Consider the following 25,036-nt stretch of genomic DNA (forward strand, 5'->3'; position numbering starts at 1 on the left):
TTGATTTAGAAACATATACATTGGTCTTTTTAAAAAGCACTCATTAAAACAGAAAACAATGATATATGAAGTCACTAAGAACAAATTGATGACCCCAGTTGGTACAGTAGGTGAGTGTCTCTCCCTCTAACGGTGATCCCTAGTAGAGCAGATCCTCCTCTTCCTCCTCCTCCTCCTCCTCCTCCTCCTCCTCCTCAGTCTGACCGTCCCACCGATGCCCAAGTTCACAACCCTGCAGGCTGTGATAGAGAGAGAGGCTGTCTCTGTGTGTGTGTGTGTGTCTGCTATTGTTTTTGGATGAATAGACAGACTTCTGATCAACTTGTATTCTTTTCTCAGACCAGGACAAACTCAAACATTTCAACTTGTTTTTGTTTGTTAATGTTTAGTGGTCTTTGTTTCCTCTCCATCCGGACTGATGTGAGTTGATGTCGCGGTGTAACCAAGATGGACTCGTGTTGTCTGGCTGGAGACTAGAGAGATAACAATCAGTAGACTTTATTGAGTTATTATATTATTCATCAGGTGGATGTAGCCGGACTGGGTCGTTTCACATCCTATAATAATAATAATGAACATTTTGCCTCTGAAGTTTCGGTGAACTTGTTTGTCCATGTCGGGAGTGGTCCGCACGCTGAGCCGCTGCCTGCTGCCGGCCGAGGCGAGCCGGGAGGCGGGCAGCAGCAAGGAGGGCAGCCGGGAGAGGGACCGGGAGCGCGACGCCGTGCTGAAGGAGCGCGAGGCGAGGCGCCGGAGCCGGGAGATAGACGCCATGCTCGCCCGGGAGAGGAGAGCCGTCCGCCGGCTGGTGAAGATCCTGCTGCTCGGAGCCGGAGAGAGCGGAAAGTCCACTTTCCTCAAACAGATGCGCATCATTAATGGACAGGAGTTTGATAAGAAAGCACTGCTGGACTTCCGGGACACTATCTATGAGAATATACTGAAGGTAAGAATAACGTTTATGGGGAATAATAGATAGCCTGCATGGGGCCTTCAGGCAAACTCTACAGCCATATGAGTCCAAAGTTTAAACCACCTGATCTGTAATCTGTGTTATCAACTTTTGTTTTTATTTTAAATTGATATTTTGTACTATCTTGACCTGTAAATTAGTAAAGTTAAACCCAAGGATGTGTTAGAAACTGACATTTATAGGAGACCAGAGCTGAAAGATAAGTCGATTAATTGACATAACATTAACAACACCTAAACATCATTCCTTCCATCCTCTCAAATATGGAGATTTGGTGCTTTTCTTTATCTTTAATGATGGGAAAGTGAATTTATTTGATTTTTGGACTCAAACAGATGTCAACTTTCAATTCTTTTAAATTTTGATGGACATTTCTTTTAGTTTCTGACATTTTATAGATAAACCAATTGTTGATTAACCAAGAAAATAATCAGTAATAGAAAATAATCATTACTTGCAGCCGTAATATTAAGGTAAGAATAAAGTTTAAGGGAAATAAAGAGCCTGGGGCCTTCAGGCAAACTTCACATGCAGCCATGAGTCCAACGTGTAAACCACCTGATTTTTAATTATCAACTTTTGTCTTCTTGTTTTTATTTTAAAGGGACTGTTTGTAAGAATCAGAATTGCTTGTCAACAGCGACACCTGTGGCCGTTAAGTCAACGAAAATCAGCGTCGGGCTCACGCTTGTGCTCGCTCTAAATAGACATGAACGAGCATCGCTCCAAACGTAGATTTATATGTGTAAAATGTTACAAACAGTCCCTTTAAACCCAAAGATGTGTTAGAGACGGACATTTAGGAGGCCAGAGCTGAAAGATTAGTCGATTAATTGATTAATTGTTTAAGTAATTTTTAAGGAAACATAACCTACAAATCACTCCTTCCATCCTCTCAAATATGGAGATTTGGTGCTTTTTCTTTATCTTTAATGATGGGAAACTGATTTGATTTTTTGACTCAAGCAGATGTCAACTTTCAATTCTTTTAAATTTTGATGGACATCTTTTTACTTTCTGACATTTTATAGACCAATTGTTGATTAACCAAGAAAATAATCAGTAATAGAAAATAATCATTACTTGCAGTCTTACTATTGACATTTCCATCCCACAGTTGAGGCTCACACTCACACACACACAGAGAGGTTTGTTGACATAGTACATATTTTTATCCTGAAGTGTGTGTGTGCTGTCCCTTTGTTTGCTGTCATGGCTGGGCCTCCTTCACCAGCTAACAATACCAGACTATTCCTGAGGGATGAGCACATCCGCCCTGAGTGCCACACAGCCCAGACAAGGATGATAAGAGCATGCACTTCTACACAATACCCTCCCTGAATACCAGCATACAGTGGCGGTGCTGTCTCGGGCCACGCCGTCAACAGGCCCCCCCCACACCCCCACCCATACACCTCCTGAAAAACACACAATACATGATGTGTAAGAGGGCATAGGAGAGGCAAAAATTGCAAGAAATCACATGACTGGAAATGTTTTGGACAATAATGGGCGTCCTCTCCAGTGCAGCATGATACTACTTGACCCACCCTGTGCTATCTTATGAAAGCACATAAGACACAATATTACTATTAGGGTTGCAAGTAACAGTTACTTTCATTAAAGAGGACCTATTATGATAATTTTCAGGTGCATACTTGTATTTTGGTTTTCTACTAGAAAAATGTTTACATGATTTAATGTTAAAAAAACGCTTTCTTTTTCTCATACCAACTGTGCTGCAGCACCTCTTTTCACCCTCTGTCTGAAACGCTCTGTTTGAGCTCAAAAAGCCCAGTCTGCTCTGATTGGTCAGCTGACCCACTCTTTTGTGATTGGTCAACTGAACCAAACTCTTCAGACTCCGCTCCACTCTAATTTAACTTTGTTTGAGGGCGTGCCAAACTAGCCACTAGGCAGGTATTATGCAAATTAATAACATGGCTTTGTTGAATAGCCGATTCTGATTGGTCAATCACTGCGTTCTATGGTCTGTTATTTCTTTATAGCAGACCGTTGCTATGTATAACAGACCGTTGCTATGGGCGCAGTTCTGATGTTGAACTCTGGTGGATCGTTTTTGTGTCAAATTATTGATTTCTTAAGTAAGTAGCCGTGTAATAAGCGGGATAATGTACAGCTAGCGGGTCATTGTTGTGAAATAAACCCCTTCAGCGATGCAAGGGTTCTTCTGCTTTTCGTCGGGGTGTCGCATCGTTTACAATGGTTTACAATGACTGGCACGCTGTACATTATCCCTTACGTGTTACTTGATGACATCACCGCGTTACGGGAGAAAAGGTAGGACTTCAATCAAGGTGTTTAAGGCAGTTCAGGAGCAATGTTTCTTTGGAGGAGAGTAACTCCCTTTGGCGTGGACTTTGGGCTTTATAACTAAAACTGTATAACACGATAAAGGAAAGGGAAAAAGCACAAAAGTATAATAGGTCCTCTTTAACGATTAATCTCTCTATTGAATAGAGAGTTTAATCGTTAAAGAGGAAGAGGAATTAATCCAATAATCATTTAATCTTTAAAATGTCAGTAAATGGTGGGAGATGTCCGAAGTGACTTGTTGTTTTGTCCGACCGACAGTCCAAACGTATTCAATTTACATTCAAGTAAAACAGGGAGAGAAAAGCAGCAAACAATGATCAGATGATTATTTCCATTAGGCTACTGATTAATTAGTTGATTATTTTCTTGACTAATTGATACTTATTTGGACTATAAAGTATCTGAGAATAGAGGAAAGGGATACCACAATTTCTCAAAGACAGCCAAGAAATACTACATTTACCATTAATGCATCATTGTAAACTAACAATTATTTTCATTATCAATTAATCTGATTATTTTCTCAATCTTTCTCAATGATTGATTGATAGTTGTTTGGTCTATAAAATGTCAGAAAATGGTGAAAAATGTCAATCAGTGTTTCCCAAAGCCCAAGATGATGACCTCAAATGTCTTGTTTTGTCCACAACTCAAAGATATTGTTTACTTTAGGCGATTTGTTCATTTTTAACCAGGTGGACGGATTGTTCATTTCGTTCACCACCACCGGTGAGGCTACTGATATTCAGAGCCATAGATTCTAACTGGCACAAACCTCAGTCAGATAAAGGATCAATGAGTCAGGCATCTTCCACTAAACAACCCCTCTGCCCCGGCACTCTCTCCAGGGCTGCCTCCTCTGAGTCGATAAGTCAGCTGGTCGGTCGTTTTGGTCTTAGTAGACTAAGATTTCTTTAGTCGATTAGTCGTTTTTCATGCTGAATGACTTATTTTCCAAGAAACGCATGAGCACATCTCTGGTAAACACAAGATTTAATGTGGTGCTTTTGTGTGATTCTTTGTGGAGAAACTCAGTTTGACAAATCTGTCGATTAAATCAACTAATCAATTAGTCAACAAAATCGTGTGTTGGTCGAGTGTGTGTTAGTTTCTTCGGTCGAGGACAGCCCTAGAAATATCACATGCCCACTTTGTGTTTGGTGGATATTTGCATTCAGGTTGTCATCAGTACTATCACTACGAGACAGATGAAAAAACACAACAATGGGAGTTATGATGCATTCTGTAAACTGTCTTTTTTCTTGTTAGCCTTCTGGATATGTTGCTTGACAGATAAATGGATGTTATATAGATGCTTTAACCTTTATCCTGGTGGACTTTAAACCGTTAGCTGTCTGTTTGAGGAGGACTTACTGGTGATAAACATGGAAAACTCTTAGAGCTGATAAGAACCACAGGAATGCTATATTTGTTTTGGTCTCTGTGTTTGGCCGTACAGCAGGTTTTCTCTGAAGGACACACCTACGTTTCCTTTGAAAGATGTAGCCTCTGCTTGTAAAGCGCCGGTTGTACTAGAAAAGAAGTGAATCAAGTGTATAAATAAAGTGTTTATACCTTATCTAAACAGCCGTCATTGGAGGGCCGAGCCATTCATAGTATTGCGTTGGTTGTTCACATGAAAAGTGACAGAAATAGTTGTCCCAAGAATGAAAAAAGAGAGCTAGAGGGACAAAAGACCAGCTCTTATGTGTCACTGGCCGTAAGTATTACCTCACCACATGGGGTTAGAAAAACATACAAATCTGATGTCTGACCTGAAGGCTTGTATCCTCTCAGTTGTGACGTGGTCAGTGGTATTATTAGCAGTCGGAGGCAGCTGGCTGGGACTGTTTCATTTATCACTATTGTGTAATTACAAAGTAGCTCCCTTCCTGCATTCATGTTGTCCGCCCCGTCAACTGCACTGCCCTCCTCCTCTAACACGGCGCCGGTCTTGTGCTCCCTGCTGTACAGTAGACGTCATAAACTGTCAAAATACAGCTAAAGGCAGATAGCCAGTGTTTCCTCCCCCTGCCCGGCAACAAACAACCATTAAGTAGTAATTAACCTCATCTATCCGTACAATCAGTGCTGAAACCCACAGCAAAACTTTATTTTAAATTCTAGTCTTGACCCCAAATATGCTGAGTTTTGGGGGTCTAATAGGCAAAGCTAATTTATTTAGTGAACATGAGCTACTCATTCAGTCAGTCGAGTCATTCAGCATGAAAAAAACATACAAAATGACTTATCGACTAAAGAAATCTTAGTTGAGTAAGACTAAAACAAGCGATTAGTCAACTAATAGACAAAGAGGAGGTGGCCCTAGAGAGAGTGCCGGGGCAGAGGGTTTGTTTAGTTGAATATGTTAGTTTTATCTGCCAGACTCATTGATCCTTTATCTGACTGGTGTTTGTGTAAGTTAGAATCTATAGCCCCGACCACGGCTCTGAAATATCAGTATCTCACTGGTTGTGGTGAACGAAACAAAAGACTAAAGAAATCTTAGTCGACTAAGAGGGGGCAGCCCTAGATATTTCCCAACTATATAAGTGGACTCAGACAGTAGGACAGGACTTTTTCGCCTTTATTTGACAGCAGAGAGGTAGAGACTAGAAATGAGAGAGAGGGAGAGAGAAGGGTATGACCTGCAAAAAAGGTCCCAAGACTGGAGTCAAACCTGGTATGTTGCTGTAATGTGGCATGCACTGTAACCACTCAGCTACCAAAGCGCTCTAACTTGTTTTGATTAAGGATGTAATGATACATCGAGCTGGATCGATGTATCGATTCAACGATCAACGATCCAATATCAACGCTGCAATGTGAGAACTATGATACATATCATCATCTTTAAGATACGCCTTTATTTTGAAATTTCCCTTGGCACGTCTGGGTCACCAATTTCCATGCAAGCGCACCTCCTTCCTACAGAGCACAGTAATAAAATTGTCAAATCATGTTTTAGTTGCTTTTTGTGAGTTGATATAAATATAACTGATTGTGTTAAATAGTCATAGGATATCGTCTCATATCGATCGCAGGCCCCTGAATTGAATCAAATCTAAATCGTATCGTGGCAGACTTTGTGATATTGGCAAATATCGTATCGTTGTCTAAAGAATCAATATAATATCGTATCGTAATGAAACCACAATTGCCAACCTTGAGACCTCAGAAATAGGGAGGCTTTCTAAACCAAAGCGGGGCGTCTGTGAGTCCTTCCCCAGAAAAAGTTTAGTTTTTGTTATGTGAGACTTTGTTTCCTGCATTCTGGTGACTTTTAAAGAATGAAAATAACAAAATAATAAATACATTGCAACAACACTTTTATGTTAAAAAGGCCTAGTTTTAATTTTACTTTTAATTCTCAGGAAAGAAAACTGAATAATTTGCCCTTTTGGTGTGAACTTGCGTGAATCTCTGGCATAAACTAATATTCATTCATTTTTGATCATTCATTCATTTTTGCCCTGCTTGAGTATTTATTTCTCTTAGTTCTCTCCATTTCTCTCTCCTTCTCTCACTCACTGAAGATCCTTTCAGACACAATGTGACAACGGCACCTCTGCGCTCTGAAACCCGTTATATTTCCAATGGCTTGCGCCATGCCATGACTGTGATGTGCAGCGAGCGCAACCCAAACCGAGTTTTGTCGCGAGCATCGCTTTGGTTTGGTGTAGCTCTATTGTCATCCGGGTGGAAACAGTAGGCCTTATATATGCTGTATAATGCCAGAAACAGGTTGAGATAAGTAAAATAAAGAAAATGTGTCGTAAATTGGTAGATTGGGGAGTCCCCCAGGAAATCGGAAGGGTTGGCAAGTAGAGATGAAACCTGTGATTTACACCTCTAGTTTTGATGTATTTGGTATAGAAATGCTATACTGACTTATTAAAGACAAAGTGGACAAACAGGCTGGCTGACCAGCAGGAAAACAGACAAACATGGAGGCATACAGGAAGAGAGACAGACAAGACTGTAGAGGATTAAGCTACAAATACAGGGGTAGTAAATTAATAAGGCTCAGGTTGGCTCACAGACAGAAAAAGATGGAGATGATTATATAGACAGTAATCATAAGTGGATGTGACTCAAAGCTCACTCACAGTGACTCTCCGTTAGTATTTTTACTGCCAACACGCTGTTGTTTGATCTGCATGTGTGTCTTTGTGTTAAACACTCATTTTGTCAGTGTTACTCATTCCTACTGCAAAAACAAAAACATCAATTCTGAAAGGAAAAGTTTTAAATGAGGGATCAGATGTAAAAAACACACCAGTTAGTCACAAAGGAGCGACTGCACATACACAAGCTCACACACCACAAACACACACACACACACACACACACGTAGTAGCTGCATGAGTGATGAATCCGTTGCCTTCTTCACACCCACACCTCCTGTTGCACAGCCATCTATCTGAGGAGGGGGAATCTCTCTTTGAACCCCCTTGTCTGAGATTTATTCCAGATTTTTTTCCTTGCTTTGTTTTTTTTTCTTTTAGAGGACTTTCTTTGTCTTTGTAGAGACGAGGTTGAGCTGGGTTGGCAGCTGTTCATGTTATGGGCCTGTAAAGCCTCGTTGAATGCAATATTAAGCTGTGCAAATAAACCTGACCAGACTTGAGTATTGCACAAGGGTAAGGTGGTTATGACTCACTGACACACACACACAATCACATCCCTTAACCTACTGTAACCTTTGAAAGGCGTCGTAGTTCAACGATACTGTTTACTGCTGAGTCCTCTGTTGATTCAATCAATAAATTATGCAAACAGGTTTTAAATAATGCAGCAGAACTGAGCTTTAAGATGCTGTGAAATATGCTTCACATTGGAGTCCATTATCAAGCCATAAAAATGTAAGCAAAGAAAAAGATGTTGCAGATAAGCAAGCAACAAAATTGACTAAATAAATGAAGTTAAAAATGCTAGAAGTCACAATTAAAAACTGTCCAAAACAAATTACACAACCACATTTGCTGCCAAACATCATGAGATGCCGAAATAGAACAATTAAAATGAATGGGCTCAAAAAAAAGTGTAACATAAATAGATTAGGGATGCACGATGTGGATTTTTTTTCAGCAGATACTGATAATGACTTGCTTCTCATGGCTGATACTGATAAGATAACTGATAATTTCTCATTTTTGTATTTCAAAAAGAAGTTCATAACCTGTAGTTTATGCATATATGAGGGTAAGAAAGTCAAAGATGTAGTGAGCAAAGATGGATGATTTAATATTCCATAGCTCTGACAGAACCAAATCTAACAGACATCATTATTTTTAACACAACAAAAACAAAGAACAGTTGTCACTTTTCAAATATTCAGTTATGTTTTTCTTCTAAAGTACAAAAACTTGTATTGCAAAGTGCAATCGTTCTGTCTTCCTCTGAAAGTGTGAAAAACATCCACACAGGCGGCGACATGTTTGGCTCTCTAGTCAGCGCTTGTTCTTCTTATTTTCTGTTTATTGGTGGATCGCAAACATACTTTAAGGTGCAGACCACCACCTAATTTCATTATCGGAATAATACATAATAATTAGGGCTGTCAATCATTAAAATGTTTAATTGTGATTAATTGCATGATTGCCCATAGTTAATTGCGATTAATTGCAAATTAATCACAATTTTTTTATCTGTTCAAAATGTACCTTAAAAGAAGATTTGTCAAGTATTTAATACTCTTATCAACATGGGAGTGGACAAATATGCTGCTTTATGCAAGTGCAAGTATTTTTATAATTGGAAATCCTTTAACAACACAAAACAATGACAAATATTGTCCAGAAACCCTCACAGGTACTGCATTTAGCATAAAAACTATGCTCAAATCATAACATGGCAAACTCAACCCCAACAGGCAACAACAGCTGTCAGTGTGTCAGTGTGCTGACTGACTTGCCCCAAACTGCATGTGATTATCATAAAGTGGACATGTCTGTAAAGGGGAGACTCGTGGGTACCCATAGAACCCATTTTCATTCACATATCTTCAGGTCAGAGGTCAAGGGACCCCTTTGAAAATGGCCATGACAGTTTTTCCTCACCAAAATTTAGTGCAAGTTTGGAGCATTATTTAGCCTCCTTCGTGACAAGCTAGTATGACATATTGGTACCAATGGACTCCTTAGGTTTTCTAGTTTCATATGATACCAGTATCTTCACTCTAGCTTCAAAACTGAGCCCGCTACAACCTAAAAATCACAGGTTGCGTTAATGCATAACGTTAATTTATCTGGCCCGATATATATTGTGCATCCATAAAATATATATAGAGAGAGAGAAAAGGAGACACAGAAACCAAACATTGACTATGTGTCTGTGTTGGTTAGTTTGATCACTCAGCAGGAGACCTCCCACACAGATCAGACCACATGGTTCTCCTCAAAAAAACCACCAGCAGCCACACATGCACGTGTTTCAGTGTGTGTGTGTTGGAAACATGCGCTGCACTGTTAAAGTTACTCCATGTTTACCAGTAACACTAGACTGTGTTGACGTTTTTCCTAGGAAGCAGCACATGCAGCAGTGAGGTTTCTTTTCCTCAGTGTGGTCAGGAAATATTTGTACAATATTGCTGACGTTAGAAAAAGCAGCATTTACACCACTTCATCACGTTCAGACTCATGTATATGCACTGATTGTGTGTGTTTCTGCAGGGCATGCGTGTGCTGGTGGACGCCCGGGACAAGCTGGGCATCAGCTGGCAGAGCTGCGAGAACGAGAAGCAGGGCATGCTGGTGATGTCGTGGGAGGGACGCGTGGGCGGCTCGGGGGTCGAGCCGAGTGAGTTTCAGCTGTACGTGATGGCGCTGAGCGCGCTTTGGGCGGACGCTGGCATACAGCAAGCCTATGCACGACGCTCTGAGTTCCAACTGGTGAGTAGATTTACAGCTTAACATACAGTTTACTCCTTTTATTCCCTCTGAAGAAGCTTCAAGGTTGTTAGTCAGTTTGTTCCAGGTCTTTGCTGAGGTTATATAGTGTTGCACCTTTCCATCAAACTGAATTGATGATATTCGCATCAATTTCACACATTTCCCCAAAATTTGGATTGACATATTTGGTGTGTTTGGAAATTTCAGGATCCTCTAGTAGATTGTATAATAAAGTTCAGCGGGTTTGAACAATGTTTTGTGGCACAGAAAAAGCTTTTAATGACGGCTGCTTGTTATGAGTGGATGACTGCGGCAGTTTAAAGATATACTTCCTTCAAAAATTATCTTTTTTGTCTGATACCACGAGGTTGATCAACTACCTGTTTTAACAAGAAACATTTTAACAATATCAAACCATCCTTAAAGCTAGAATGAACAGGTTGTCGGTTGCGGTTTTTAAACACAACATTCAAAGTTGGCTCCTCCTCCCCGGCTCAACGACACCAGATTCTCACGCCCCCTGACCGCCGTTAGGGATATGATTCACTCTGGTTTTGGAATGAGCTTTGTCCGCTTGCCATTTGTTTCCGTGCTGTGTCTGCCATTTTCGTACCTTCCTCCTGGATGCGTGCTTATGATCTGACACCTGGTCACTACGTTTTTATAGAGGTTGACACCCAGAAACGTCCCGAACAGCAAAAAAAAGACAATGCAGGCAGAGGGCTGCAGGGTCTCTGCAGACACAGGCACCACCACACATTTCTACTGGGCCATACGTGGTGATTGAGAGGGATTATTTTTGTATCAGCCTATACATAGTTTTTTATAAAAGAGGATACTACTCATTAGCCCAGTTACCATTCACATATTTTTATTCTGAAGTATTGCATTAGAAAAGCTGTATGGAAACGGCAAAATTTGGTAAAATTTCCTCAATAGCAAAAGAAAGTCTTAACGCTCACCTGAGGTGGTTTTTGCCTTTATTGAAAAAGAGTTGATGCACTAAATGGGAAATGAAAGCGCCCTTGCTAAATAAGTTCTGATGTAGCGAAAATTTAACTCACATGACTGATCAGCTGTTTCTGCTGTCAGCGTCTTCTCGAATATTCCCATGATCTGCGAATGCTTGTCTTCGTCTCTGGACAACATGAAACATGGCCAATATGAGCTCACAACTTGCCCAATCCTAACAAATTCCTGAAGACCTCTCTCCAATATTCTCTCGTAGATGGTCAGATGGCCAAGTCGACTTGTTTTGTTTCCGGTTCAAAACCTCTACTTATTCTGGTGGATTACAGGCCTGCATAACCTATAGTGCCAACTTCTAACCGAACTATGCTGTAGCCGAGTTTATTCGCTCCAAACCAGTTGATGGAAACGCGCCTAATTTGCATTTCTTTTTTGGCAACATTTCAAAAGTTTCCTTAAAATTTGCTGATAATTGAATGGAAACAAGTGCACCTTTAAAAATCTTAAGAAGTCCTTAAAAGAACTCATGCAGCAGTCTGAGGTCCGATCACTCTATTTATAGAACGACCCAAACTAATCGAGGGAAAATATTTCAAATCTAATCTCTTACGCTAAATCCTCCCATGACTGTAAAAACCAGCCTCCAGTTCATTCACTGACCAGGAGTCATGATCAGTCATAGATTACTCACCGGATGATGCTTCACTTTTAATGTGTCTCAGTATCCGATGACCAATCAGGACTCCACTTATTTATCAGTGTGAAAATGTAATATTGCCTTTTCTGTGTCAGTTTTTGATAACACAGATCAACTAACATCGTGGAGCTGAATACAGCTCAGGACCTTTGTTACTCGTCGTTTCTGTCTCACTCTACTGTGAGCTGTCACGTTGAGGAATAATGACAAAAGAATGACCTTGCACTGTGTATGTTTACCATAACTATTTCTGTGACATCAGCAGTCTAGAGTCACAGCGATGTGCACAGTAGCTGATTTACAACACTGAGGAGTCACGAAGCTAATAACAAGTGACTCAAACCTTCAGATTAAGTGACTGGATAATATCAGAAATGTTTTTTACCTGTCAACTAAAGAAAGAAGTCACAGTGAAGGAGCACTGCACCGAGCGAAGCCTGGGGAACTATTTATTGTTTTCTACCTCGCTCATGTTTTTGTGTTTGGAGACTTTCCAAAGATGTAATTATTTGTCTCTTGACTGGAAATGGAGCCGGTGAAGTGGAGCCCTGCAGAGTTTCATCTGCCACGTTACGCTGCACCCAACACAATCTGAAACGGCTCGTAGACTCCGGTGTAATTCTTTTTCCCTTTTAGCCCTAATATGTTAAACACATACTGATCAAAACCAGTGGGTTGCACACATCGCTGATCCTCTTTTTACTGTACTAGTCACATTGAATAGATGGAAAATAAGGCAGTATTTCTTGTTGAAAAGTGTCTTTAAAGCACCTTTACTTACCCAAATATCAGAGTGAGGTGCAGTACATTTTGAGTTTTGATTACTTGAAAGCCTCAAAATCATCTTCAAATACATAATAAGCTGACATGATTTTCATTTTTTATTTTTGCAGAACAAAATTTTATGCAATCTAATATAAAATACGACAGATTTATATCATGTCAGTTTGGTGGATGAGAGCCGGTCTCTGCTGTAGTGTGAATTTGACATTTAAATCTTAGCATTAAAGCTGCTCTAATTAATATTTGTATTATCAATGGATCAAATAAGTATGTGTACGTCTATCAATCAATCAAACTGTATTTGTATAGCACCTTTCACACAGGTTAATGTAGTTCAAAGTGCTTCACATATGACTGACAAGTGTGAACAAGTGTGAACCAACGAAACAACAAAAAAGCCAAAAACAATAATTTGAGACCAATGCATGTGTGACAATTAAATGATAGAAATTTCATAAAATTAAAACCTATAATAATAGTAATAAAGGTAAAACAGTGTGATGTAAAAACTAGAATAATAAAAAATAACAATAAAATAGAATAAAATTATACAAATTATATAATGTAAAATAAGTGATAAATAAATAAACAATAAGATATAAAAACTTTGCAAATTAAATACAATAAAATAGGTGATTAATAAAATAACAATAAAATGTAATACAAATTTACAACTTAAAGACAATAAAATAAGTGAATAAAATAATAAACATTCTTAATCAAAGGCCTGGCTGAATGGGTCGGTTTTAAAGTTTACGTAAAACACAGATTTGGTGACATACCCCACTTGAGCCTTAAAGTTCAGATCCGAGTCAAAGACCACACCAAGGTTTCTTGCTTGTTGACTTGAGGTATTTTGAAGGGAATATAATTGTTGCGGCCAGTTTCTCTCTCTGAGAAAGGGGTCGCTTGTAGTGACAAACCCACAGAGAACCATCACCAAATCTGCGGTTCCACTCAGCTTCGTACCATCTTTCAGCTCATTGTTTTTGGTTTACAGCTCATCATTTTTTTTTTACTGTTTTGGTTTCACTTTAACCACCAGGCTCTAAAAACTCACTGTAGGCTGCCTGCTCAGCACCAAATGGACAGAGTTAGCAACTATCTGGTGAACATAGTGGAGCATTTAGCAGATAAAGAGTCACATATTACTGTCAGGAGTTGGTGAAAATCAAAAACAGAGCTAAAAGCAGAGTAAATATTGGCCAATAACATGACTCCACATGATAATATGTTAGTGAGGAGTTTACAGCTTGTTGCCAAGTGGCCATAAACCAAAAAGAAATAATGAAATACTTAATTGTTTCATATAAAATGTCTCTTTTGCTTCTTTCTTTCTCTGCTGCCTGAAGAGAACAAAACAAACGGAGACTTGTTTAAAGCAGCCACTTACTGTAGTTTAGAGATCAATATGTGAACAACAGAACAGCTGGAGAACCACTTGGTTTTTACAAGTAACTCCATATGTGTCTACAAACATGACGTGAAGGGCCAGACAGACGCTAATGACACTTAACGTCTCAACAGAATGTCATAAATGATCATTAATTGTCAACACAACGAATGTCTCACAGCGTCAACAGCTGCTCATGTTGTCAGTGCGGCTTGTATTGTCTGAAGCAGCTAGTTTACTTTATTGGAAGCGACAGAGCAGCTCGACTTTCTGTTCAGAGCTGTATGTTTGACCTTTTACCTCGTTACACATTTATCAGTGACAAAACTATCTGGAGTCAGACAGAAGCCACTTCCGTCTCCCTCTCACTTAACATACTGTAAGTGTGTGTGTGTGTGTGAGATGTCAGTGCACAGCTTTGGGTCAGACTGCCACGTCTTATCTGGAGTCTCTGTGTGATAAAGCCAGTAGCTGTACAGCTGCACAGGCTAGCAGACGTCGTCCTGGCTTAAAGGATAAAGCTGGTGATACTCTGGATTTTTGTTACTGTCAACAAATTCTACGAAAAAACTAAAACCAACAAGAAACTAAACAAGTATTGTCTGTATATAAAGCCTGATATCTTATTCCTTTGTGCCATAGATCTCCATTGTTGTTCTTATACTATTAAATCAATGAGCCACACTGTTGTTGCGCTGGGTGAAGTGGACCACAGTGGTTTACTTTGACTCATTCCCACAGACACCATCCTGCTGTATTAAAGGAAAATGTTTATCTTTTTCAACCTGGGTCTTATTTTCAAAACTAGAAGGGCACTCAGAGCGCGTAGACCTCCGCCAAGGTCGTTTCCATAAGTGAAAAATAATGTGTGTATCTGCCCCCTGTTTCAGATGTGCTTCAAAATGTAATGGGTTTTTTTCTTGACTCATGCTCATAGACTGTATATAAGAAGTGGACGTAGTCACTGTGACGTCACCCGTTGGTTTGTGGATTACCATTTTGAAGCCTCGAGTTCGGCATTTTGGCCGTCGCCATGTTGTTTTTTTGCAACCAGAAGTGACCCGAAAGGGTGGATCAAAGTACAATAAAATGCTATATAAGGCATTTTTAGGCAACTAAAATGTTAATATTAACTTTCATGAACTGAAAACACACCCAGACCGGACAACGCCGTGGAAGCGACCTGTCAATCACAAGGTAACCACGCCCTAAAGCATACCTATTTGTCTCTAAATGGGACCATAATTTACTAAATGAACATCATGCTGTATTGAAGAAGACTTGAAACTACCGATTGAGACCATAAACTCATGTTTACAATGTTTACTGAGGTAATAAATCAAGTGAGAAGTAGGGTCATTTTCTCATAGACTTCTATACAATCAGACTTCTTTTTGCAACCAGAGGAGTCGCCCCCTGCTGGCTGTTAGAAAGAATGCAAGTTTAAGACACTTCTGCATTGGCTTCATGTTTGGCTTAAGACCCTGCCACTGCTACACCCTTCCACCAAGTTTCATGAAAGTCGTGCCAGTAGTTTTTCCGTAATCCTGCAGACAAATAGACCAACAATAAACAAACCAACAAACCAAACCGAGAACATAAAATAATATATATAATATATACTATATAATATACCTTAATCGCCATAATTATCTAAGCCAAGGAGATAATTATGGCGATTAAGGTATTTTGTGATAAGCAGCATGAGCCTGGCTTTTTACAAGCTATTGTACTTAATTATCTTAAATTTCCTCAGCAGACAATAATATAAACAAACCTTCTGTCATGATATATTACTTCTAGAGCAAGCACACGTATGCTAAATCAGCAACATGTACACACAGCGGTATGTGCAGATGAACAGGCAGCTGTTTAATTAGCTGGCAAGTTGTCCCGTAAGTACATCATTATGCAGCCGGTTACCTGGCATGATAGCTAAGCCAGGGGCTACTTTCTGTGTTTACTCCTTTGGATTCATGTCAGATCTATTTGGAAAGCATTAGGAAGCTCGCGCTGTTTGCCTTGATATAAATTGCTTTACCAGAGTCCCGTTTGCCAAACCCCTACATTGGGAGGTGGAAGAGCAAAGTTTGCATGACCCCTTCAGTCAGAATCGCCACTTAAACCTGCAGTAGGCAGAATAGTTTTGGCATCATTAGGCAAAAATAACCTTTCAGCATATTGTAATTCAAGTGATCTGAGAGACTTCTGCACCTCCCCATGGCTCTGTTTTCCGGCTTTAGAAAATCTATATTGGCTTAATTTCTACCCACTGGTGCTTTAAGACCACAGTTAAACAATATAGGAATTCCCTTGTGGCTCTGTAGCTGAAAATGGGCCCCAAAAATGAATTATGGGCTGACAGGGAGAGAGGAAAGAGAGAGAGATGAGAGGAAGAAAGAATGGGAGTGGAAAGTAGAGGAAGAGCAGCGAAGGAGAAGTAGAGATAGTGAGAAAAAAACGAAAGCAAGATTTTGTTTACTTGCTCCGTGTTCCCACCACACCCAGATAACACGCAGTTTGATATAGGACATAAACACCGAAACCTCTGCTGCTTGACAAAAACAAGGCTGTATGTCACGCTGTGACAGTAAACTGTTGCTGTTGTCTTCAGCAGCACAGACATCCTGAATAAAGGAGGTATGAGTAAAGACTGTATAGGGGACTTTGAAGATGTAAAGAGGCTATAAATGTTGAAACACACACACACACACACACTCACTCCCCCCTCTTATGGCCGACTATATGAGATTTCAACCTGGAAGTCTGCTGCGGCTGCTGCTGTACTTCATGAGTTAACATTGGCTCTACTGTATGTACAGTATGTAACTTTATCTACAAGTGTTTGCTGAGTGGAAAAATATGTGTCTGTGTCTCTGGGTTTGGGTGTTGTGTTTCCCTTTCTATGGGTTTTCTCTCCGAACATCTTCATGTGTGTGAGTGTGTGTTTATGTGTGTGATGGACCAAACATCAATGGGCCTCATGTAGGGCTCGGCGATAATTCAATATGATCATTTATCGTCCTTCAAGAAGGAGCAATCTCAAACTATTTCATGTCAAGGACCTCCAAAATCGATGTACAATAGACCAGCATCTTTCTCGAGATATCATGATATACAACTACATCGTCTAAATTGATAATAACAAGCACATACTAACTAAGATTTCTCAGAAAATCTGAGTTGATAAGATTTCTGCTTGTGGGAATACCCCGGTGTAGTTCAATCAAACTATTGTCTTAATCTGATTACTCCGTATTTTTGTTCATGCACGTAAACATAGTTTTTTTTTTCTCTATAATTTCACTTGAAACTGCTTTGTTCATTTTGCACTGCTAAAATGAGAAAATACTCTTTACTACTTTTCAAGTATTTACTTCGCAGAAAAACAGGTTTTACGTGGCTTTATGTGGTTATTTCATATAAACTATTTATTTATTTATTGAAAACATGCTATAACAATATATAACTATATGCTATAACAATATATATCATGATACTATCATGATATATATTGTTATCGAGATATGAAATAGCCTACCGGTATATCATGATAGATTTTTGGAAGCGATAATAGAACAAATCAACACACAGCATTTTTGACAATTTACCAAACAGAAGATACCAAACATTTGCTTCTTAAACATTATAATTGGTTGAAAAATTTTATATATATGTACGTTGGACTGTTGGACAATTTGAAGACATCACCTTGGACTCTTCTTGTTGTGATTTTCAACTTTTCAATGTCTTCTTTTTCACTATTTTCTGATATTTTATGGACTAAATGTTTAATCTGTTATAATCAACACATTAATTGATAATGTAAAGAGTTGTTTAGTTATAGCTGAGATGTTTATTCTCTACATTCAGTGAGTTAATACTGTATATATAATACGTTGTAGTTTTGTGGTGACAGGACTGCAGTGGTCAAACAGTCGTGGCACACCCAGTCTCACACACGCACACACACACACACACACACACACACGGCACACATATACCTGTGGCCCCACACACAACCCCCCCGACACACACACACACTGCAGAATGTGAGCTTATTCAGGTCTTTGCTGTAATAAAGCCCCTAATCTGCCCATACACGCCATGAATGGAGACATTCCTCCAGCCTTACTCAATCACACACACTCACACACACATCCACACACACACACACACACACACACACACACACACACAGAGTTTTGCTAGTTATAGATCTGCTTTACAAGGGACTAAAACTCATCCATGGCCTGATAAAATGCATTCATTTTGATATTTAGTTTCGACGACTCCACTGCATCAGGCTGTTTCATTTCTGCTGATGGCAGTTAAATCATCTGTGGACATGATTTATGTGTTAGTGTGTGTGTGTGTGTGTGTGTGCGTGTGCTCACGTGTGTGTGTCTCTGTCTGTGTTTGCGTATCCCTTCATCTCTGGGAATTCCCCTCTCCCTGCTTTTCCCTGCGACCAGCACCCCCCCGCCCTCTCCTGTTCACGTCCAGCAGAACCAATCAGAGTCCCCCGGCTTTGTATTTCCTATTGCTGTGACACTGTAGGTCAGCGGCGGGGGTCACGGGGTCACATCTCACCCGCACAAGGGGGGGATTTCCCGGTTGTTACGCGACATGTCAGGGACCGACGGCAGAGATGAATTTAGCACTGATTCTGTTCGCTCAGTCTGACGCAAAGAGAAAAAGTTTGAGGTTTAAAGAGGAATAATGCGATACTGTAGTCAGGCCCAAGTCTGTGTGTTTGTAACTAGGTTCTGTCTGACTCGCTAATCCCTCCCTCCCCCATGTCTCTCCCCACGGTTTTCACACACACAGCTGTTTCCTGTTGAGTGTGTGTGTGTTTAAGAGAGAGAGAGAGATTCAGTTTTAAACTATTGTCAGAAATCACAAGTGCAAAGAAGAATTCTAAAAAATAATGTTTCAGTTTTAGCCCATTTACTACAAATCACACGTACCTAACACCACAGAAAACCATTCTGCAAATCACGCTGCTGTGCTTTAGAAAACCGAGAGCACCTTTGCTGTTCGTTTCAGGCGCTCGCTGGTTTTCCATTCATTTCCAAAACAGTATAAAAATCAATTAGCAGCCTATTAAAACTTTCCTTAAGCTCTGTAATCCATTACAGTGAAGATCAGACTGCAGTGAAACCACATCGCCGCTCAACAACAGCTGAGCAGTGACAGAAATGAATGCAGACGTTATGTTCACTGTGATGCGATTACACAACTCAAGTTTCGAGAATCAGCTAATTGATTTTCAGCTCAATCTCTCAGTTATTGTAAACATGTTTGATTTTTTTATGACTCAGGACATCACGTCCTGGAAGTGAAGTTGTAGTGAAGTTCCAGTGAAGTAACTAAAGCTCTTGATCCGGAGGGATTTCAGTGGTTGACTTGTGATGCAACTTAAATCATGGTCTTCCTCTCATGCACCGTGTTGTTCACTTCTCATGCACTGTGTGCTAGTTTCTGACTTTCAAGACAAATAAATAAGTGTGTGAGAGTGGAAATAGTTGTTATAGTGTGGGATGTCGAGTCTTTGTGGGTTTCATTAATCTTAAAGCTGCATTAATTGATTTTTGGCAGCAGGTTGGCATATTATCACCTTATAAAGTTGTTATGGCAAATGTGTTAGCAAACAGTTGCCTATTTATACATCCAGCAGACACGGAGCAAAATTAGCTTTCATTTGGAGTTGTGTTTCTGGCCACTCATTATTTTTATTCTCCTTTTGCTTCTGTTTTGGTCTCCACCAACTCCTGAGGGAAACATCTGGGTCTTTAGCTGCTAAATGCTTTACTATGTTCACCAGCTAGTCTCTAACTTTGTCTGCCTGCTATTTAGTGCCGGAAAGACAAGGTACAACCAGTTTATCAGAGCACATGCGAGATTGGGAGCATTTTCTATTGTCCCCGCTCAGCTGTCGCGATACAGCTGAGCGGGCAGCTCGCAGCTAACGATGTACACAGCGCTCACAGTGAAATCAAAGGCAACAGTGCTGACAGAGCTAACGTTTTTTACCTAAAGGAGTGAGTGTTATGCTTCTGCAACGTCACCATAGGTTACGCACATGAGCTAACCAGTGGAGCAAGCTCTCATGCACTAATGGTACATTTTCAGCAAGCAGTCCAGTTCAGTTCATTACACATTAGAACGGTTATTTTTGCAATTTCATTAGCAATCGTTGTGGATGGTACCAATAGAGCCACTAAATTTTTAGCACCACCTTGGTCGAGGTTCCAGGTTTCGAGTCAAAACACTGCAGACCCCTGAATGATCAGAGAAAATCGGGACTAGCGGATAATCGGACATCCTGCACAAACCAGCGATTTCTAAATAGCCATGGTGCCGTCAATAGCAACCCCATTTTTTAATTCACTCGACCCAGATTTTTAAAAATGTCAGCTCGCAAAACTACACTGTACACTGCCCCGCACAAGTGACGAAGTGCAGATGTTTCTCTGTTTGGTTGCCATTGAAATGATTCAGCAAGTGGCCCACTGAAGTTGATGTCATGGCAGTTTAATGCGTTGCCGCTACGGCGATCATCTGAGATAGACCTGATGGATGGTATTGTCTATACTTAGGGGGTAATATCTGCAATGGAAACACGACACAGGCTTAAAAGTCACGCGCGGCCGGCCTGGCTATGTCAACAAAGCACAGAGAAGCTCTGATTACAGCACACAGCGGGAGAGTGACTTCATTCTCTGCTCAGGTAGACATTACTCCTCTATATCTTTACATAGCAAATAGTTGTTTCTCGTTTGCTGCTATATTAATGCTCTGAGTATCATATAGAGAACCTTTAAAAAAACAACCACTGCTGCTGGAAACAAGCTCGATGAGAGTGGAGTTTGTGGGTCAGAAAAACAAAATAATTCACTCAAAGACACTAAAATGCTCCGTAGATCTGAGAGGAACAAAAGAGTCGGGTGTAGGTTTGTAATTATTGCATTATTGCAGCTTTAATGTTAGTTTATAAGACTTCATAGAGTCATGTCAGTTTCCTTGTTGCTGCCTTGTAACATTCAAGATAAAAAAAAATCCTTTAACAAATAAGCATACTAAATGTGATTATGAGACAACACACTGATAAAATCATGGGTTAGTTGTACCAGTTATATCACTTGAGCCACTTTAGCTCACAATACTGTGCTGTGCGTCAAGCCTGCCCATAAAAGTCGCTTCACAAGTAGCAGAGTATGTTACGCAAATTATAATGAGACTGATATGATTATGTTTGGTCACATGGTTTCTGTCCTATATAGCTGATTGGGGAGAAGACATCGGTTGATGTATTATTAAATCAATAACCACAGTATGACGAAATATTCCACGAAATGTGACTCAAATAAGGAAGAAATACAAGGAATTAAATTGCTCTAAATTTGATTATTTGAATCTTTTAGATTGGGTCGATAACTTGGGGCTTTTTCACATCTGATAGTCCAAATCAAGGTCTGAAACAAAGGGTCTTTTTTTTGTTACATTAGATATACATTTGTTCCTGTTAGTTTTGGTTTCAAATTGCAATTATGTGAGCACACTAAGGAGCTCTACATGACTTACATACGTCCTGTTGTCCTCACCTACGTAAACTCTGTTTCCCTATACTTGACATTGACTGTAGACGGGCTCTCCCGCAATCTAATATCCAAAAATAATTTTAGTTTTCTCCAACTGACTCTTTTTAAAGTTTTCAGACCAACTGTCAATTAAACACTTGGACTCCTCCACTCCTCATGTGCTACTGCTGAGACTTATTTTGTTTTATTGCGTTGTTTTTCCTTTTTCCGATTTCGACTGTCAACCATTCCTGCTTCAGCTTCCAGACCGCGGTTGGGAAGTACAGGGGAGACTTTGTTTTGCATCCAGGGCCGACGTTGATGCTCACTTCGGGCTAACCACCTTCAATTTATGAAGCAGTTGAGAAGCAAGACACACTTATTTATGACACTTGCAATGTTTATTCAGAAACAAACTGAAACCTACACTGAACATTTACTACAACTTTACTGCTAATTTCTTCTCTGCTCCGATCGCCAACAGCTGTCTGCTCTGAGCGCATCCACCGTCACTCTCTCTCTTGACCACACACACTACATACTGAGATATTCCTTTAAGGAGCTATGCTACTCTTATGACATGACACTGGCCTGCCAGAACTTCCTGTAATTGGTCCGAAAGTCTTAACCATCCAAAATAGCGTTGACACCATACACTGTATATAAGAAGTGGACGTAGTCACCGTGATGTCATCCATTGATTTGTGGACTGCCGTTTTGAAGCAAAGAGACGAAACTCTAGTGCTTTTTTTGACAACAGCCGCTAGATGGCGTTGCGGTAGCGCTGCCGCCATTTTGGACTGTAAACGACAATGAGTATGTGGCCATGGATGTATATAGAGACGTCTGTAAATCAGAGGATCAATATTTTTGAGGTAAATCAACGTCCCAATACTTGTTTTTTTGCAACCAGAAGTGACACGAGAGGGCGGAGCTAAGTACAACTGAATGCTGAATAAGGTGTTTTTTAGACGATCAAAAAGGTTATAACTAACTTTAATGAGCTGAAAACACACTGTGAAAGGGTTAAAGTTGTAAGACGGAAACGCAGACAACTCCCAGACCGGACAACGCCGTAGTAGTGACCTGTCAATCACAAGGTAGCCACGCCCTAAAGCATCCCCTGCTTTATGGTCTATTATTTGACTCTAAATGGGAAGATCATTTACTACATGAACATCATGCTGTATTGAAGAAGATTTGAAACTACCGATTGAGACCATAATGAGGTAATAAATCAAGTGAGAAGTAGGGTCATTTTCTCATAGACTTCTATACAATCAGACTTCTTTTTGCAACCAGAGGAGTCGCCCCCTGCTGGCTGTTAGAAAGAATGCAAGTTTAAGGCACTTCTGCATTGGCTTCACTTTTCAGACCCCAGAGGTAACCCACTTGTCGGGCCCAAACAACGTAGATGTGAAAGGGATCTCGTTGCATTTTGTGTCTAATCTAATGGATTTTTTTTCCTTCCTGTTTGCAGAGTGAGTCAGTCAAGTACTTCCTGGATAACTTGGATCGTATTGGTCAAATGGTGAGTCACAGTGACTCGTTAAATGTTAAATGCACTTTGTATTTCTTCACTTCTTTCAACTTGTAATAAAATATATTATCTGCTCTTTATCAGAACTTCATCCCAAGCAAGCAGGACATTTTGTTCGCGAGGAAGGCGACCAAAGGCATCGTCGAGCACGACTTTGTCATCAAGAAGATTCCTTTCAAGATGGTGGACGTCGGAGGGCAGAGGTCCCAGAGGCAGAAGTGGTTTCAGTGTTTCGACGGGATCACATCGATACTCTTCATGGTTTCCTCGTCAGAGTACGATCAGGTAACATTCAAGCACATTTACGATCATGTAACGCTGATGTTGTTAGGAGGTCAGTGAGACAGTCTGGTCATTATTCTCTAGACTTTTAGAGTTACAAAATGGACAAGAAACATCTGAGAGACAACATTTGAGATTTACACAAAGCGCTCTTTGTGGTTGGCTGAGGAAACTTGATTGTTCCCTCAGTTGTGGCTCCGGTTCAAATCAACAAGTCATATGATGACGACTGAATCCTTAACTGAATCAAAAAAATGATAATTGTTTGTGTGTGTGTGTGTGTGTGTGTGTGTGTGTGTGTACATACGCGTGATTCCAGGTCTTGATGGAGGATCGAAGGACGAACCGTTTGGTGGAGAGCATGAATATCTTTGAGACGATCGTCAACAACAAGCTCTTCCTCAACGTGTCCATCATCCTCTTCCTCAACAAAACAGACCTGCTGGTGGAGAAGATTCGCACAGTGGACATCCGCAAGAACTTCCCCGAGTTCAGAGGAGACCCGCGCCGGCTAGAGGACGTACAGGTACACACACACACACACACACAGAAAACACAGAAAACACAGAGGTTATTTATTATAAGTATTCAGATCTTTAACTTGAGTAAAAGTATCAATACTACAGTGTAAAAATACTTTGTTACAAGTAAAAGTCCTGCATTTAAAATCTTACTTATGTATAAGTACAAAAGTATTAGCATCAAAATATACGTAAAATACCAAAAGTAAAAGTACTCATTATGCAGAATACCCCATTTCAGAAACATGTATATTATATTATTAAATTATACTTATTGATGCATTTGTGTGTTCACCACTTCAATGTTGTCGCTGGTAATGGTGGAGCTCATTTTTAATCACCCTATATACTTCTGGGTGGCTTAACTTATAATAATATATGATAATAACCTCTTAGTTTACTTATATTTTATATAAATAACCTAAATTCACAAAGTAACTAGTAACAAGTACACCAACAACAAGTACAAGTACCTCAAAACTGTACTTAAGTACAGTACTTGAGTAGATATACTTCGTTACATTGAATCACTGCTGTTTTAAAGCCAGTATGCTTTCATGCACTCATACATATACATTAAGGGAATGAATATGTACAATTTACACACACAGACTCTCAGTCAGTGTGTTAACATGCACTCAAGAAATGTTGATCCAAACAAAGACAGTAAGTGTGCTCAACCGCAAAAATACTAATCAGTTTGCATCTCTCTTCGGGAAAGACATGAAAAACTCACTTTTTTTTCAGTGCTTGTGCTCAAAGATCTGGGCGTCTGGAGTGCCTACCAACCCACAAACAACCCAGTCCGTTTTTTGTGGGCTGCTTAGATCAGAAAACATGTGATTCAACAAGCCATTCAGATTTGGCTCCCCTTCATGCAGGCTCATTAGAATATATCGCCCACAGCTTGAGAACTACCTTTGCAAAGGAAAAACACAAAATGCAAGTATGAACCTGAAAATGAGCGTAATATGTCCTTTTTAAAGATAGTTTTAACCTTTCTCTTAATGATGTTTGAATCTTGATGCCCTCTACAGAGGTTGTATTCTTGTATTCATATTTTCT

At 40.0% G+C, this 25,036-nt stretch overlaps 1 protein-coding gene across 1 annotated transcript in view; it reads left to right on the forward strand.

The window, feature by feature from the left end:
- Window positions 1–202: 202 nt before the first annotated feature.
- The window catches only part of gna12a (guanine nucleotide binding protein (G protein) alpha 12a), a 29,106-nt gene continuing 4,272 nt past the window's right edge, over window positions 203–25,036 (forward strand). The window contains exons 1-5 of the mRNA XM_037765026.1: window positions 203–946; window positions 9,985–10,203; window positions 23,109–23,159; window positions 23,253–23,453; window positions 23,770–23,976. Of these exons, the coding sequence (XP_037620954.1) occupies window positions 614–946; window positions 9,985–10,203; window positions 23,109–23,159; window positions 23,253–23,453; window positions 23,770–23,976 (1,011 nt within the window). The 5' untranslated portion in view covers window positions 203–613. The remainder of the gene's footprint in view (window positions 947–9,984; window positions 10,204–23,108; window positions 23,160–23,252; window positions 23,454–23,769; window positions 23,977–25,036) is intronic.

The sequence above is a fragment of the Sebastes umbrosus genome, chromosome 3 (genome assembly GCF_015220745.1).
Source record: "Sebastes umbrosus isolate fSebUmb1 chromosome 3, fSebUmb1.pri, whole genome shotgun sequence".
Lineage (NCBI taxonomy): Eukaryota > Metazoa > Chordata > Actinopteri > Perciformes > Sebastidae > Sebastes > Sebastes umbrosus.